A 19,265-nucleotide genomic window follows, 5' to 3' on the forward strand; every position below is an offset into this window, starting at 1 on the left:
AAAATGACGTCATTTTGAGCTCACTGGAGATAACTTTATCTCCGGTGACGGAAGAAATATTTTTCCCTTAATTTATATAGTATATATTATATTTAATATTTAATAATTTAATAAAAAAAAATAAAGCTAAATTTATAATATCTCTCAATTTTTTTACAGAAAAATATAAGATGTCATAAATAATTATATTAAACTCAATAAAATAATAACTGTAATTCAACCAATTTAATAATTAGAACTAAAAATATAACGTAACATAAACTGTGAATTTTTTTGAATTTTTTTTATTTTTTTAAGTGTCATGATGTATGCATAACGTCCACAATGGGAAAAGCTGAACGTGAGAAAGAAGTTGCAGTCGAAGTCATCGTCAACGAAGAAAATGCAAAACGGCGACGAGAAATTAAGCACGAGATGACTCTGACCAATAACCGCCCTTTTTCTTTCTCTTCCCACATTGCAATTCTGATACGAACCCAACAATCACCAAACCATGACTCTTCAAACAGTCGTCTCCACCGCTGCCTCCGTCGCCGCCACCGCCATGCTCCTCCGCTCCATTGCCAGAGACTACCTTCCCCGCGAGCTTAACTACTACCTCAACTCGAAACTCTCCAAAATCCTCGCCGCATTCTCCTCCCAAGTCACCCTCGTCATCGACGAGTTCGAAGCCCTCACCTTCAACCACCTCTTCAACGCCGCGGAACTTTACATCAGACCCCACATCGCTCCCAACACAAACAGGGTCAGGGCCACCATGGCCACCAAGGAGAACATGATCTCGGTGACCATGGAGCGCAACGAAGAAATCGTCGACATCTTCAACGGTGTCGATTTCAAATGGAGATTGGTCTCCAAAGAAATCCCATCAAAGTACATTCAAGCCCCAGGATCAGAAAATCACCACTCCACATTGAAATCCGAGCTTCGCTACTTCGAATTGCGCTTTCACAGGAAGCACAAGGACATGGTTTTCGGGGAGTACTTGCCCTATGTTATGGAGAAAGCGAAGGAGGTGAAAGAGGAGAGAAAGACGCTGAAGCTTTTCACAGCGAAGAATGATCGAATTCGAATGCGTGGGAGGCGCGGGGGGGAGATGTGGCAGTGTGTGAATCTTGATCATCCAGCTACGTTTGACACGTTGGCGATGGATTTTGATGTGAAGCAGAGGATCTTGGAGGATTTGGATTTGTTTGAGGGAAGGAAGGGTTTTTATAGGAGTGTTGGGAAGGCGTGGAAAAGAGGTTACTTGCTATCTGGGCCTCCGGGGAGTGGAAAATCAAGCTTGATTGCTGCAATGGCAAATTATCTCAATTTTGATGTGTATGACTTGGAGCTCACTGATATTAGGAGTAATTCTGAGCTCAGGAAGTTGTTGATTGCAACTGGGAATCGTTCAATTATTGTGGTCGAGGATATTGATTGTTCCCTTCAACTGCAAGATAGGCTTGCAAAAACACCAAAACCCAAGGTTTCTATTTCAAGGTCCACTCGGCCTTACCACCCATTTGGCAATGAAAAACCCCAGGTAATATTGCTATGTCAAAAAAAAATTAATCAATTGTTTATGACATGACTTGTAATGTTCAATAATTCACTAACATGAGATTGAACGGTAATGAACAGAGATGATGGGCCCAATCATCATACTGGTGCAATTTTAAAAAATAATTATAATAGTAATTCACTTTTTGAGTCTTGCATGTTTGATCATACGAGATTAGTCCCACACATTAACCATGTGAATCTTACGGTTGTCTCGTATGTTGGAAAGTCTCGCATGTTAGATTAATTGACATGCGGGACTGGTCTCGTATGATCAACATGCTTAACTTATTACTCCAAGGTATATGACACAATTTTTTTGCATTCCAAAAAGTCTTGCATGAAATGCATGCGGGACTGGTCCTAAACATTTATGATGCGCCACATTAAGAACGTGCAGAACCGGTCTGTATGCATTTTGTATAGGACTAACTACATTAATTTAGTAATATCTTTCAAAAGTACATCATTCCCAAAATTTGTTTTCCGGGGATGATGGACCTTTTACAAATTTTCGTGCTGGAGCAGCAATTCCTATAGAAAGGCTAAGCCTAAAAACACATTTCACTGAAACAATTCTGAGTAGGCATATCCCAGATTGCTGTTATACACACAGGATTACGGAGTAGGCTAAATATTAACCATTGTGTTTCCTTTCTGTGTGAACTGCTACTAATCAATCCAACAGCTAATATGTTTCTTAATCCAAGAGAAGTTGCTAGTTTTCCATTCAACTTTCAGTTTCAAAGGGATCTAAAGTAACATCCCTAAGATGAAGGATTATGTGTCTACATGTGATATTATTGCCTTAGGGGTTAGGCCGAAATGGAGGGCTATTCCACAAACCCAACCTCATTCCTAAGATTCACAGGGTCTTAGGAAAAGTATTATGAACTTGCTAGTTTGTTCAGTGGCTGTGATAATCTTGGTGTTTTTCTGTCACAATATAGTTTTATGGTCCTTAATGTGTTCTTAGAATTCATGTTATGTGCCTCGCAGGTGACTTTATCGGGATTCCTAAATTTCATAGACGGGCTGTGGTCTAGCTGTGGGGATGAGCGGATTATAGTGTTCACAACCAATCACAAAGACAAATTGGACCCTGCATTATTGCGCCCTGGGCGTATGGATGTGCATATCAACATGTCTTACTGCACACCATGTGGGTTCAAAATGTTGGCTTCCAATTACCTTGGGATCACAGAGCACCCACTTTTTGTTGAAGTCGAGAAGTTGCTAGAGACCACGAATGTCACTCCTGCAGAGGTGGGTGAACAGCTTTTAAAGAATGAGGAGTCTGAAATTGCACTAAGAAGCCTGATGGAGCTCCTTATAGAGAAGGGACGAAATCATGAATCTAAAGTTATCTAGGCAGATTTCACCACTGAATGATTTGAATCTTGCAATGTTTTCGAAGCTGAAGTGAAGGGTGATAAGGAAAACTCAAGTACAAAAAGAGTTATAAACGTGATTTGTATCAAACAATAATTATAAGTGTGACTGACACGATAGATGAATCTAATTTCCTATAAACTATCAGATAATAACATCATCTATGATTCAGTTTAAGCCCGCAAGCAATTAAAAAAAAAAGAGAGATAAATTAAGGAAACGAATTGGTTTTCAAAATATGATGGGGGCTATAATTATTTTATGATGTCACTACCACTACCACATTCAATTTATTAAATGAATTTGTGAAACTGATATATAACATGCGAACATGCAACTTAAGTGTGTCAAATGCATATATGTGAATAAGTTGACTGAATACATCTTTAAAATATAGCTTAGTCAAATTAAAATGTCAAGTAATGGTGAGTTCAATTTAAGAAATTTAGCATAATAGTAAAAATGTGTTATCACTTCATAAGCATTTGAAAAATCCATTGAGAAAGTCTATTATTTTTCATTTTTTAACATATTAATCATAAAACCGAACTTTAAATTTCATTCCGCTAATATCATCAATTTATAAATTTAGCAATGTATCAAATAACTATTGTCCACGTTGAACTTTAAAAGCAACGTCCTAGTGCTCCCCATACGAATTTGGGGCAAGTGTTGTTTGACAATTTTTATTAGGCTTCCTTACGACATGGTGTAATCTTTTAGAGACTTTTTTTTTCTTCGACCATTGACCACTTAATTCACCAAATATCAAGAGCAGTGGAGCCTCAAATGTTACAAATCAAGGGTAATTTAAAAACGGTTGTGGTACTGTTCTCCAATAATAACATAACATGTATTACATTTTACTTTTTAGATACTTCATCCCCATTTCTGGATTGATCTCTCCAAATCATTACGGCAAGTTGGCAAGTACAACATATAGAGGCGATCCAAAAATAAGAAACCACTGAGAGTATCAAGTGATGTAACAAATAAACATCCAACAGCTCTATCCGCTTTTTTGGTTGGGGCCGGGTGGGGGTGGAGAATCGCAACTAAATAGCCAACACATGATACCTATAATCTTAACATCAAGTTGCTGATCCCTCAAAAGTACACCGGAGCGGCTACATTGGAAATAAATGAAAATGCAGTTAACCGGTATCCCCTTAGAGCCACGATACATAAGGAACTAAAGAATTCCCAATAGCAACATATGCAAAACTCGTAGTATGTATGTCCAACAACTAGTAGTTCTTTTATTTGTCACAATCTTTAACATAAACCTCCTATAGTTATGCCTGAAACAGTGAGAATACCATGCTTCAGTATGAAGAACAGAATATGGCATAGAAAAACAAGTGCCTAGAGATATTCAAAAGAATATACTTTACATTCCCAATGCATTCTCATATAAAATTCTCTAAAAAGCAGAAACATTAATAATGTATTTCAAGTGAGTGCTTTTAAAACTCAGAAAACCGGCTAACTCCTAGTCAAATTGGTTTTTCAAAATTTTTATTTTAGGTTACTACTCAGTTTCTTGAAAAGCCAGATCTTAAATAGCTGTTTTTTCGGTTTGCCATACTGCCCAGGTGATAATTCCCAACCACATTATATAAATCTCCTTTATATAAATAACCATGGGAAAATATATATATATATATTACTTACCTCATTTAAAAAAGCATGACAGCATGAAAAAGGGACAGAGAATCTCAGAGATTCCTAAACAGCCATCTTCATTTCTATCTTCTGGTGAGGATCATAGCCTAACAGCTTGAAATCAGCAGCCACAAAAGAATCTATATTCTTCTTCTTTGGATTTATCTTCAAAATCTGAATTGAAGTTTAGGTAGTCAAGAAGGAAAAGACAATTTATAGGAGTGCTTGAAGGTAAATTTGTAGACATATATATATATATATATATATATATATATATATATATATATATATATTAAAGCAATGATTTCTTTAAACATTTACACATACCGGAAAAGGTTTTGGCGGGTTCTGGAGCTGTTCCCGCAAAGGCCTGACATGATTGCGGTAAACATGTGCATCCCCAATAACATGGATAAAATCACCCGGAACAAGGTCTGACAAGAAAAGGACATATTAAACGGGTTGCTTAGTTTGATGTGTGATGCAATTTCCCTTTTATATAAAAGCTGTGTTTCTCTATGGTAAGATTAACCTATGACCTTCTGAATCCACCCACGTCCAACCTTCAAAACATCCCGATAAACTTTCAAAAACAACACTACCCAAAAAAGTTATTAATTTTTTTTTTTTTTGAAAAGGGCATTAAATAGAATGCCACCTGAAAGGGAATATATATATATGGGCAAGATCCTTTTACAACGGCAAGTAAAAAGTTTGACACCAAATATTAACTGTGGATCTCCGCCCATTTGATAGTTATAATTTATTGAAAATTAATAATTAATTAATAAGTATGACCCAATAAATCATAACCGTTAGATTCATGGAAATCAACGGTTAAGATTTAGTGTCAAACATTTTACTTTGACACCAGTGTCAAAGAATCTTGTTCCTATATATATATATATATATATATATATATATATATATATGAGGTAGGATCCTTTGACACCGGTGTCAAATTTCAATTTTGACACCTCATTTAAGAGCCGTTAGATCAAGAAAGATCAACGACTCTGATTTGCAAGCATGTGACACTTTTGATCTTTTTTGATCTAACGACTCTCAAATGAGGTGTCAAAATTGAAATTTGACACCGGTGTCAAATGATCCTACCTCATATATATATATATATATATATATAGGAATAGCCATTGATTTGATTTTGATCCAATGATAACAAGATTGGTAGTAAGAAGTGGTAAGAAAAAAAGGTGATAAGTCCTCCCACGTATACATATAGATATATGAGTAATACTGGAAAAAGCTACATCGAATCAAAATCATCACATCACATGCCAGTTGTAGAAAAAAAAAATACTGGTCTAAACAAGCAATTTACTACCGTCAATATCAGTTTATTTAACAAATAATACATGCTTGGGCTGAGTTCAGCACTTAAACAACTCTGATTATTGGCATCCAAAAAGGACCATTTGGCCCCTTGCATACAAAAATTAACCAGAGCATAATGTTAAGTCTTTGAGAATCAAAACCAATTAATTAGCTTAAAGCCATTTACAATCAAATAATGACATAAATCTCTATCAAACCCACCAAAGTAAAGATTTAAGATGCCCTGTACTTCTGAGTACATTTTTAAGTTGTAGCAAAAAGTTGGCATAATTCTCCACCAAAAGATAAAAAAAAAAGCTGGCATAATTTGCATACCACAAATATGAGCAATCATGCATGTCAGGAGCGCATAAGATGCAATATTAAATGGCACACCCAGGCCCATGTCGGCAGATCGCTGATACATTTGACACGATAACTCCCCATTTGCTACATAGAACTGCAGTAAAAAAAAAGGAAGTATGCAAAACTTTAAGAGACTCTTCTTTTAAAGAAAAACCCAAATATAGCTGCAGACCTGTGCAAACATGTGGCATGGTGGAAGTGCCATCAATTTAAGATCAGATGGATTCCACGCTGAGAGAATGATCCGTCGGTCATCAGGATTATGCTTTATCTTGTTAATAACATCTGAAAGCTGATCAAATCCTTGGCCGGAATAGTCATCATGCATGTTAGTATACCTATAAAATGTAAGATGGGGAATAAAGTGCTAAGCAATCCCACAAAATACAGTCTAATGACTTACAAAGATAAAGGTACAACCCACCTACCTAGCACCAAAGTGCCTCCACTGAAACCCATAAACAGGTCCCAAGTCACCCTCCTCCCTTTCCGCCAAACCAATGCTGTAATATGAATTGTAAAACTCGTTAATAACTGCATGCAGAAGAAAATTTTGCAATTCATGCATTAATTAGTTGATAGTCATGCTTGCCCATCAAGGTATTCTCTGGATGCATTGCCATCCCAGATATGAATGCCTTTCTCCTGCAGCACCTGTGAATATAACAAGTTTTCAGAATAAAATTCAATATAGTCATATCAAATAAACCAATAAGACATTCTTTGTGAACCCAGAAGAAACACCTCATACAATGCAATAGTTTAATTGAATTTTGCTCCAGAAGCATTTATTTTTACAGTACCAAACAAAAACAATGCAACAAACAGGTGCTAACCATGCCATCACCAAACCATTTTATATTGATATTCAATACCATTACAAATAAATCAAAAAAAATTCTGTGTACAAAATAAAGTCAACTCCATGAACTTCCATAAGAACCATCAGGATTCAGGATCTAATATCAAAATTTGACTTGACTTGTGTAATTAACCAGCCTATAAATACAGTGACATATATGAACCAGCAGCTCGTGAGATCAGAGCTTCCTAAGCCTGGCTTTTAACTATTTCACTAAAGAATCAAGAAAAGCTTCAGTAAACTCTTCTTGATCTTGTGAAACATGTGACACATTTTATTTTCTTTATACCTTGACATTCCATCTTAACTAGTAAGACATTAAGAATAAGAGATGTTAATAATTTATTTACTTGTGCATAGATTAGTAAGAATCCAATCATATTATACAATTTTGATCAATAACAATTTTTAAGTTGATTAAAAATTTGAAAACCAAATAAAACTGGGAATACTGAGTTGACCTGGAAACTCTAAAGCTTTCCACAACTCTACCAATATTTAAACCCAAGCTCAAATAATATCAAGCACAGCAACCTCAAGTTCACCAATATTTGGCTCATGTAAGCTAGTTTGAGAACAGTGACTGAACTAGAAAGGTCATATGTGCATGTGTGTGGAAAAGATGGGCAAAATATATCATTACCTTGGCATTCGTTGAGCCACTGATAAACCAAAGAAGTTCTTCAACAACCCCTCGCCAAAATACTTTCTAGGAACCAAATGAAGAAATCATGTCAACTTTTATATCAAACTGTACAATAGATATTTCTTTTCCCCCAATGACATCCGAAGTAACAATCATAAACAATAATTACATCAAAATAACAGGAATAAGAAAAGGAGCACACACATAACAAATTACTATGCACAGAAACTTATACATATCTTAAACCAAAATATATACATGCCTTCGTTGTTAGAAGTGGAAAGCTTCTGCGCAGATTAAACCTCATCTGTGGAATTATGGAGCATGAAGTCAACATATAAATAATAGCAACTCCTCCACAAACCAATCAAAATGTTACCTGGCAACCAAATTTTGACAAGGTACCAGTCCCTGTCCTATCATCCTTAGTTGTACCTTCGGAAATGATTTCTTGAACCAACCTAAGATACTTGTACTCCTCATGTCTCTCAAAAATCATTTTAGGAAGAAAAGAAAATTTCTGGACCTCAAATTTTATAGAGTCTGAACTATTATCAAAAACTGGATCAGTACTCTGACTCGGTGACTCTGCTGCAGAATTCCTTACACGCACATAAGTGATGAAAGAATAGCGGATGTTGTTTTCCACCAAAGGGAATGATGAGTACCATGGATGAAACACAGAAGAATCAATTCGAGGCATAAAAGTGTCACACTCAATGCTTGCCTCAATTTCTGTAATATGGATAGCTTCACATCCAGGTGCATTAAGAGCCTCTCTGTACATGAAAATTATCATCAACAACGAATAAAGAACTTAATATGATTATGAAAGGGTAGAAGTAGAGAAAAAAAAAGTATACATACCTAAATATCTCGCCACCTCCTGTAAGAAATACTTTCTCAATTGACAGGCAGTAAGGAGAAGCAGCCAACAGTTCCATAGCAGAAGACACACTTCCACATATAACAACATTCTCTGCTGTTGCAATATCAAAGCTACCTGAGCGAGTCAGAACAACATTAAGCCGACCACAAAGTGGCCTGCTCTCAGGAGGGATACTCTCCCATGTTTTTCTACCCATTACAACGGCATTCTTCTTTGCAGGATCAGATGTTTTGGTCGTGATCTCCTCAAAAAACTTGAGATCAGTAGGTAATGTCCATGGCAATTTTCCATCCTTAGAAATGCCCATATCTTGGGTTGCAATAACTACTGCTTGGTAAGTCCTTTGCGGATTCGGTTGTGGCTTGACATTGCCGTTCCCATTGCCATTGGAGATTACAAGAGTATCACTGGCCATAATAGAACTTGCACAACGAATTCCTTTGGAAATGCAGTGGAATCTGAACCCAACAAAGTAATAAATTAAAACATAATGAGATGAAATGGATGCAGTCCATAATAAGCTATGAGCAAAACGAGCTCAGGAAGGAAGGAATGAAAATTTGGCATAGCTAATGTGCGGATAAATCATTGACTCTATCTTTTGGCTTCACAACAAAATAAAAGCATCCTCTCCCTCTTTCCCCATCAACTTAAAATAAACTTCTCTAAAATTGTCTACAATAATTCGAAGACTGTAAAACCCAGGTCACTTAAACTAGTATAACAAAAGTTTCTCAAAAACCATTTACCCACTTAAACTAAATTAATCATAAACATAATACTTCACAACCATCTTCCTTACTGTATCACAAAAAACTGGAAAAAGATATATAAACAAAATCATACGAATAAACCACCAAAATGATCGAGAAAAATAGAGAAATTATGAAGCAAACAAATTTATTTTTTTAAATATAATAGCTTACTCATTAACAACCTCCATAGTACCGTCAAATACATGGACCATCTAATATTCATGAACATTGTCTAAAACTCCATAAACAACACATGCAACAGATTCATCCCAAAAAAAAAAAAAGACAATCAAACAAACACACAAAAACAAAACAAAACAAAACAAAACGATAACACTCTCATATTTTGAACAAGGGACTCGCGGATCTAAGAACGAAGGGCGATATTTTGGAAGGGGCTCTGACCTAAAAAATCTTCTGCAAAAGTTCCACGAACTATCTTATGCTCTTCGAACAAAACATAAGGGGGGGTTAATTGAAAGAAAAAAAGTAGCTGAAACTGAAACTCAAGTCTGTCAGAGTGCAGTGTAAATGACGGACTTGAGAATGTGAAAAACCGCTTCCGAATGCTGAGGTTTCGATCCTTTTTTGACAGAGAAAACAATGGAAAGCGAATGAAAAAGAAAAGGAGAAAGAGAAAAGAAAATCAAAACCACAGTTGACGCGAAGTGCCGCCAAGTAGCGTATGTGCGGGTTGTTTTACAGTATACGCTACCGTACAGTAGGTGTCTATACCAATTTCCATATATACCCCTATGTCTCTTTCTATGTCATCCTTTTCCTATTTTCCCCTTCACCAACAAAACTAGTAATGCATTTTATGAAAGCCTTTTTTGTATTTATATACACTCCTCTTGGCTCTTGGTTAATTTCTGATATTTTTGTATGATAATTCTATATGATATTTTTTAAAGATTTGTGACTAGTAGTAAAAGTTTCAGTTTGTTAACACTTAAATAAATTAAATTTATTCATATTTTTATTCTTGTTCTTATTAGCCTAATTATATTAATTGAATCTTAAAATTATAAATAATACATAAAAGAAAAGATGTTCAAAATAATTTTATCTAGTCAATAATTACATTATATATATATATATATATATATATATATTTTATGTTATTTTTTTGAATAAAAATAAAATTATTAAATATATTATATATTTATTAGTGATAATTTTTTAGTGTTTGGAATATAAATTTGTGAAGCATATTCTAATATTTATGTCTAAATTTTTTTAAATTAAATGTGATATTTTAAATTATAGATTCACAACAAAATATAAAAGAAAATATCGAATATATTTTTCTATTTCATATTTCAAAACTTGGTTAAAATAAAAATACTAATTATGAAGTATTCTTTAAAAAATTAGTTAAAACATTAGAAAATAAAAATATTTAATATATTAGAAATTAAAATAATTTAAGTTTACCAAATAAAAAAATTAAAATTTTAATTAAAATAATACATTAAACTTTCATTTATTTAGAAACTTTTGTAATCTTTGTAGTTCTCATTTAGTCATTTACAATCCGCTAAATTTAACGCACTGACTTAATTCTTCAATGAAATGTGAGTGCAATTAATAAATTTGAAATAAAATAAAAATATCTTGATTTAATCTATTTTGACACGTGTTAGTCTATAATGATTTAAGTTAAATAAAAAATCTAAGAATATCATAATTAATTATTGTAATTTTAAAAATATTTTATTGTTTTTTGAAAAAGTACTCATACATTTCAATCGAGTAACTAGTTTATTACTCGTTGAATGCAACGAAGAAAAAAAAAGTCGATTTCAATCCAAATCATTGTAACGTGCTGAAGATGGAAGATTTTCATATTTTAAAAAATCCAAATTATTGTATGAATTATACGTGAAAAAACTTTATATAGAATGACTCTGAATTATAATATAGTTTAGATTTAAATTTAAAATTTAAAATTTAAAATTAGAATTTAAATTAATTATGTTGCACCATAGATCAAATCCTACTTGGCTCGTGACGCATATAATTTAAATTTTTTAAAAAACTTGATAGAAAGTTTACACTTTTTAAATGAATCTAAATCATTGTATGAATTAATGTGGCAAAATTTTTCACATAATGACTGCGAATTATAATATAGTATACATATATATTCAAAATTAAAATTCAAATTAATTTTTTAATTTAACATTTAAATTAATTAGTTTTACCATTGATCAAGTCTAACTTAGCCAATGACACATATAATTTAATTTTAAAAAAAACTTAGATTAAGATGAAAATTTTACACTTTTCAAAAGAATCCAAATGAATATATGAATTACACGTAGCAAAACTTTCCACATAATGAATTTGAACTATAATATAGTATAGATAGATTCAAATTTTAAATTAGAAATTTAAATTTTAAATTAAATTTTAAATTAATTTAATATTTAAGTTAATTAGGTTGCACTATAGATTAAGTTCCATTTGGCCCATGTCGCATATAATTTAAATTTTTTAAAAAACTTGCTTAAGATGGAAAGTTTATTCTTTTCAAAAGAATCCAAATAATTGTATGAATTATACATGGCAAAATAGAGGCGTCAATATAGGTTGAACTTGACGAGTCAACCAGCCAAAATGGGACGGGTTGGGTTACACCTTTCAACCCATCAACCCGCCCCATTTAGTTGTAGGTCAAAATGGGTTGGTGGCGGGTCGGGTGGATTGGCCCGCGGGTTAGTTTTTTTGTATTATTATTATTAGGCAGTATTTTATTTGTCACTAACTTTTATGATATATTTTTTTTTTTAGTACTCCCCTAGAAAATAAAGAAGAAACATATTATTTATGACAAAGGTTATCCACATATAAAGAGAAAAATAAGTTTGTAAAAAATATCTGACTAAATATTAACTTATATTTAGGCTCGGGATTGAAAAAAAAAATAAGGTAGTGTTTGGTAGAAGATTTATTTTGGGATTGATGGGAAAGTGTAAGTGGATATTGGAAAATACTACGTTTGGTTCAGGTTTTTGAAAAAAATACTAGGCAAATAGGATAGATGGAGAAATGACTTTTATGTTGATTTTTGGATGAAATTCACTGTTACAGAATACCACTTGAGATGTGGTATTTTGAGATAACTTGAGAAGTGAAAAAACAGGTGCAAAGTTTTTTCCGAACATAGATTTTGCAAATTTAAATAAATTTCCCTGGTAATATTTCAGTCAACCAAACAATTTTTTTACATTTTTCTATCAAACTCACTTTCCAACCATTTCCTTAGTAATTACATTTTCTTAGTATTCAAAAAATTTCTCCTCAACCAAACGTCCCATGGGAGTGTGAAATAAAAATAAATAATATTATAAAATTAATAAAATATAATTTATTACTATTTTTAATTATTTTTTGGTTTTTAAATGGGTCAACCCGTCAACCCGTCAACCCAGCCCGCTCCGCTTTTGGCGGGTCAGAGCGAGTTAGCCCGTTTTGTCACCTCTATGACAAAACATTTCAAACTCTGAATTATAATATAGTACATATAATTAATTTTAAAATTTTCAATCCAAATCAATTTATCTCTTTGCATACGAGTTAATTACTCTTATTATATAAATAAATTAAAAATAACTTGTCAATTCGAATAGCCTATACTCACATAAGATCGGTTTAGGCCAATAATTTGCTAATACAAATTATATTTGATCTACTGCGGGTCGACTCTTATCTGTTTCAGTCTCTAATAACACATCTTAAGTTATGTATGGATTAGCGAAAGTGAATGAAATACAGGGGAATAAAATAAAAAGGACATGCAGTTTCCAAAAATAAAAATAAAAATAAAAACGACATTTGTTCTCATTATTATTGTGATTTAGATACTTATTTTGAGAAACTCAATACATTAAAGGGTGAAGTTAAATCTAAAAACTTAAATTTTTAACAAAAAAAAATCTAAAAAATTTAATATAGGAAGGATAAACGCGGAAAAGAGGATTTCTAGAAAAACATTTCCTATTTATACTGGAATCATCTCGATCAAATCACCTGAATCAATTCTTATGCGCGAATAAACCATCTCATATAAAATTATTTTATAACTCCATTAAAACAATCTCAATCATTCATGAACAGATCAATAATACTCCGTCTGACACTAAACCAACTACTAGTTAGTAGTTAAGCACATATTTGCAAGATATTCTTTTGCAGTACATTTTTGAAAATTCCAGCCATTAAGTAGTTTTCACGTCAAAATTGAAAGTAGGGTACATGTTTCCGTCATTTCATCAAGTATTCAATATTCTATTTCCAACTCTACATGTTCATTTTTCATTCTAGACAAGAAGTAACTTCAATCTTCTTTATTCCATAACCAGAACAGTTTAGACGTACTTTAGAGATATGTCATTGTTGTTCTACAGTAACACTTGGGAGAAAACATATTATTCCACTGTAAGTTGTTCTCAATCTCATGCAGTGAGTGAGCAGAAAAGTGCAAAGGCGTTGTCCTTTTCTTTCTTTTTTCCAGAAAAATTCATAGCTTCACCATTCTAACAAAACTAAATGATTACTATTAGATCCTCTCACGCTCTATACAATACACCCCTGTAAATTTGGTTCTCTAGAATGAGAGATATACTTATAGAGTAAAATATACGAACTTATAATTGAAAAAATAATAGACGAAATATTAATAATTATATAATATATTATATATGAACGTATATTTTATTACAATCTCAACTGTCGATTTTTAATTAATAACTATGACTATGAATTTTTTGACCAGTGATATTTTGTTTTTAATTTCTCAACAACTACCCTTAGGGCACTCAGAACCTATTTATTAAACTTATTGGCATTTTAATCATTTACATTTTTACTCATTCAATGAAAAAAATAAAATATAAGAGTTTGATTTTTATAAAGAAAAATAATATTTGAGTTTCGTTTTAATGAAGAGAGAGAATATAACCTTTTTTTGTGAATAGAATATAACTCTATTATTAACTCCACTCATTATTATTAATTTTTAATTAAATATTTGATTTGTATTAAAATCATGCAAATGATATTTAATATATATAAATTAGGTATCAATTGAAAATGTTATTTTTTATTACATTTCAGTTTTTTGGTTACATAATATGTTATGAATTATGTATTAATTTTTAATTGATAAATATTTTATTATTTTATATAGTGTAATTTTAAAATTTATTTAATGAATAAATTATATACATATTAAATGTATTAATTATTCCAATAAAATTCTTAAACTAAAATTTAATAATAATGATGGAGTTAATAATAGAATCATATTAGGGTTAATCTTTCTCTGGTTACTATAAATAAGTTATCTCTAAGATCACCCGTTTTAGGATTGGAAAAATTAATAAAATCCTAAAATAAATTAGAGCTTCTTTCTCCTTTCTCCCGCACTTAAAATAATGTTATTTTGGGATCAAAGAAGATAATACTATCTCTTTTAATTAAAACATAGCAAAAGTATTTCCTCTATACTTTTTTCTTTTTACCAAAAGGAGGAAAAGTGTAAATGATGAAAATACTAATAAATCTAATTAATATGTTTTTTAAGATGTATCGGATATTTTTGTCTAAAACAAAATTTAAGAGAGTGGGAGAAGAGAGAAAACTAGAAAAGTAAAGATGATGCAATAAGGATGTTGGTATATTATTGTCAAAGAGGAAAAAAGATAGAAGAGGCAAATATGGATGGATGCACCGTCAATAATCGGGAAAAGGATTGGTGATCTGATGATATAAGAATTAAACGGTACTATTATGAGATGAAAAGTGAAAATGAATTTGTTAGAATTTCTTAATTGATACAACAAACCAATTAGCAAGGGGCAATTCAATATTCTACTTAATGCATAAAAAGAACTCCAAACGAGTGAACGACTATATGAAAACTCTCAATTCCTCTTAGAAGTTCAACATATTCAGGAAGCCAGAAATGGACAATAAAGCTTTGAAAGGGGCAGGTAATATTTTTTAATATTAATGTTTGTAACGCTAAAAGAAAATTAGTTGTTAGATAAAAGGAAAATTATCAAAGAGACCATAAGATTGTTAGATAAATATAATACAAAATTATTAATGTGAATTTTTGGGTTGGAATAATACTTTACATGTCGAAATGGGTAGCTTATTATAAGTTCCTCAGCAGAAGATGTCACATATTTCAGGAGCATATAAGGGAGTGGGAGATGATGACATGCAAGCAAAAGCTATTCGCCATAAACGCTATATTTGTTTCCCTCTCCATGTTATGAGCGGTGTGGAATAAAGTTTCTTGTGAATACGGTAGCAAGATTCATGAATCTGATCATATAGTGGAGTACCATTTATAATTATGAGCCAATATCCCTTCAACCGGCTAACTCAAATGGCAATAACTAATTAGTCAATACATGCTTTACAAGTAGGATGGATAAATATAATCTTCTGAATCAAGCTCATTCTCCTAAATTGAATTCAATTCATTAAACAAAACTTTGGGACATTACATCTGATTTAATTTGAAGTACTTTTTGGCCAACAATTCATTATTAGTTATTGAATAAATTTAGATATTAAATCGAATATATAATTCAAAGCATAGAGAAATACCAAATATTTGGGAGATTTATTTCCATGATCTGGACCATGTGGTCCCTTAGTATTATAGGAGGGGTAAAATGAAAAATGAACTAAAAATTAGGGGTAAAATGAGAATTGAGTGTGAGAGACCATAAAATTATTTTCCAATATTTGGATACCCCCTCTCTCCCCAACCCAATTTTTACTCTCTCTTTTTTTTGGTAATTAATTTTTACTTTATTTTAATCTTCTTCTTAAATGTCAATTGCGTTAAAATAAAGGCATTTTCCTCACAAGGAAGATTATTGAACAAGTACGCAAGCATATCAAAGTATGTAACTGTTTACATTGAAAGTAAAGACCAATAAAATAAGGGTAGAAGTCTAAGATAGATATATATATATATATATATATAAATATATATGGGTTTTATAATTCTCATTTAACATGAGAATTCAAATTTTCCTACACACCCTTTGATTTCCGTGCTGACATGGGTCCTACATATAATTTTTTCTAACACCTGGGTTCCCACATGCTTTTTATCTTTACAACATGAGAATTGAATTCTCATTTAACATGAGAAAATCAAACCCATATATATATATATGGGTTTTATAATTATCATTCAACATGAGAATTGAATTCTCATGTTGTAGAGATAAAAAACATGTGGAACCCATACGTTAGAAAAAAATTATGTGTAGGACCTACGTTAGCACGAAAATCAAAGGGTGTGTAGGAAGATTCAAATTCTCATGTTAAATGAGAATTATAAAACCCTATATATATATATAAAGAAGGATTTTTTATTTACAAACTACATTATTTTCTCCCGGGAGAATACTAAGTTACCCTATGTTCTCCCGGGAGTACATAGTATAATTTGCAAAAATTTGTAAAAAAAAATTAGTAAACGGATCTTTTCCTATATATATATATATATGAAAAAGTGTTTGTCATATTAAATGACATAAAATTATGTCATTTTAAGAGAAAGATAGACACAAAATATTATTTTTTATTTAAAATTAAAATTAAAATAAATCATTCACTTTCTCCCTCACGATTTTTGTAACATCCCCGTCTCGAGCCGGTTCAATTAACATACATATGATAAAACAGAAAACAGCGGAAGACTTAACTTACGAAAATATGAGCTAACTTTTTCTTTTTCTAACTTAATTCTTTCTCGGCGTAAACGAAAATCGGGCAGAGTTTCCTCTATAAAGCGGACAACTGGGGATTTTCCAATCCCACTCAGAAGCATTTCCTGATAAACAGTTTATACAACATATCAATTCGGAAATACCAGATATCCAAATATAATCGAATACCCATACATGGGCGCATGCATAACATGGCTCCGTGCCGCTAAATCTAACAGCATGCCATCAAAACATAAACCTATCTGAATACTACATCATCATATAACGTTCCTGAATACCCAAATGTACATGCATCAAACTGACAGACATGTACAAAACATATACAGGCCATATACAAAATAAAGGATCAATATCATGATCCATCAAATGCGAAAATACTAAAATACATCAAACACTCCAAAAAGGTAGCAGCCTACAGCCACTCAAAATCCGGTCTGTCAACTGCCTCAGCCACGTGTCGTGTCCCTGCCTAGTGAGGACTCACCGGAAATCTGGGCACCTGAAAATGTGTCCCCAAAGAGGGGTGAGATTACAAATCTCAATAAGCTCCAGGTTTATAGAGAATTCTCCATACCCCTGGCTCACTCCTGCATGAAAGTCAGATACAGAGTATACAAATACAACATATAACAGATATCATAACAGAACAGAGCATATATCCATATCATATCAGAGATGTGCGCCGTCATTCCCAAGGGAGGACCCCAAGCGGAAATCAACGCACGTGTTCCCGAGGGAGGACCCCAAAGCGGAACCAGACATATCAGAGGAGTACACCATCAGTCCCGAGGGAGGACCCCAAAGCGGACGTCCGGGTACTATACAATCAATGGCCAGAGATTGTTACAGAAATCAAATTACAGAAGTCACATCAGAGCAAAACATATCATGTTATCAAATAACTCTATATGAATGCATCTATACAAAGCATCTAAATCACAGTCATACAGTCCAACCATAGTTCACTAACCATGGTGGAGCACTCAAGCAGGAAAAGACTCCTTAAACATAGAGCTTACCTCTTGAAGCTTTACCAATACGCTTACTTGTGGAACAAGTTACTTTTATCGCTTCAAGAGATTTCCGATCCTTCTCAATCCCTAGGCACACCTAGAGAATAATTTACAATGCATCAATAAAATGATGCAATACCATAATTATTTCATAAGCATACATTTTATCGCTTATTTTCCTTTCTTTGCATTTTTGCCAATCCTATGCCAATACACAAGTCTAGACCTCTTTATAACCGTTGGTGTTCTTTAATTTAATCAACCATTCCCTTAGGAATTTTCAACATAAATCATGCTATTTTTCTTCAAAACTCATCACCTTTATACAATTTGTTACAACACATTTTATTTACAATAAAATGTACAAAATATGTCCCTAAATACCCTATAGGTCGAATCCTACAAGGGGAATTTCCAAAGATCCTTCTCTTTTACAATGCATTTTCGTTACTTCATTACAACTTGCAAACACCTAGGAATGCTTCCACTAAATTCCTATTTTGAGTTTAGACACCAAGTCCTTTTTACTTAGGCATTCTTACTAACTCATCCATTTTCACTCATTTCCAACACACTATACCTTCACAATACATAATATAATTTTTTCCACAATAACTCCTACTCACTCCATGATGGCCGAAACCTAGGAGGAATATGCAATAGGACTTTTAAATTTTTATATCACATGTGGATGCTTACTCAACACTATAACTTCCTAAACAACAATAATCCATCATAAATTTCACATTCTAACATCAATTATTTCCCAACAAAATATGCTCATCAATTTCATAACTTAAATCATCAAAATAATATCATGGAAATAGAGGTTTCTTACCTCTAAACACTTGTACAAAGCCTAGAGAGCAATCTCCAAGCCAAGCTTCATCCAAAAACTCACTTTTTCTCCTCCAATGAATAGTAACTCGAAAATGAGAGGAGGAATAACTCTTCACACACTCAACTATAGCTCAAATGGATAGGTGGAATGGATTCATTGAGTGGTTTCCAATCAATTTCATGTGGTGGGT

At 32.5% G+C, this 19,265-nt stretch overlaps 2 protein-coding genes across 2 annotated transcripts; one reads left to right on the plus strand and one right to left on the minus strand.

The window, feature by feature from the left end:
- The first annotated feature begins 431 nt into the window (after positions 1-431).
- On the plus strand, positions 432-3,109 carry LOC133298500 (protein HYPER-SENSITIVITY-RELATED 4-like). The gene is made up of 2 exons (XM_061497799.1): positions 432-1,528; positions 2,545-3,109. The coding sequence occupies exons 1-2, from the start codon at positions 494-496 to the stop codon at positions 2,914-2,916; spliced, it is 1,407 nt and encodes a 468-aa protein (XP_061353783.1). The 5' UTR covers positions 432-493; the 3' UTR covers positions 2,917-3,109.
- Positions 3,110-3,767: 658 nt separating this feature from the next.
- LOC133298198 (bifunctional dihydrofolate reductase-thymidylate synthase-like) lies at positions 3,768-9,976 on the minus strand. The gene is made up of 12 exons (XM_061497457.1): positions 9,861-9,976; positions 8,679-9,158; positions 8,191-8,590; positions 8,074-8,118; positions 7,809-7,874; positions 6,896-6,957; positions 6,732-6,806; positions 6,476-6,641; positions 6,274-6,397; positions 4,930-5,036; positions 4,612-4,776; positions 3,768-4,238 (listed from the first exon to the last, which is right to left on the minus strand). Exons 2-11 carry the CDS (start codon positions 9,113-9,115, stop codon positions 4,666-4,668), a joined length of 1,593 nt encoding a protein of 530 aa, XP_061353441.1. The 5' UTR covers positions 9,116-9,158; positions 9,861-9,976; the 3' UTR covers positions 3,768-4,238; positions 4,612-4,665.
- Between the last annotated feature and the right edge of the window lie 9,289 nt (positions 9,977-19,265).

The sequence above is a fragment of the Gastrolobium bilobum genome, unplaced genomic scaffold (genome assembly GCF_033153095.1).
Source record: "Gastrolobium bilobum isolate Gb01-03AN ecotype WA unplaced genomic scaffold, APGP_CSIRO_Gbil_v1 utg3870, whole genome shotgun sequence".
Taxonomy (NCBI): domain Eukaryota; kingdom Viridiplantae; phylum Streptophyta; class Magnoliopsida; order Fabales; family Fabaceae; genus Gastrolobium; species Gastrolobium bilobum.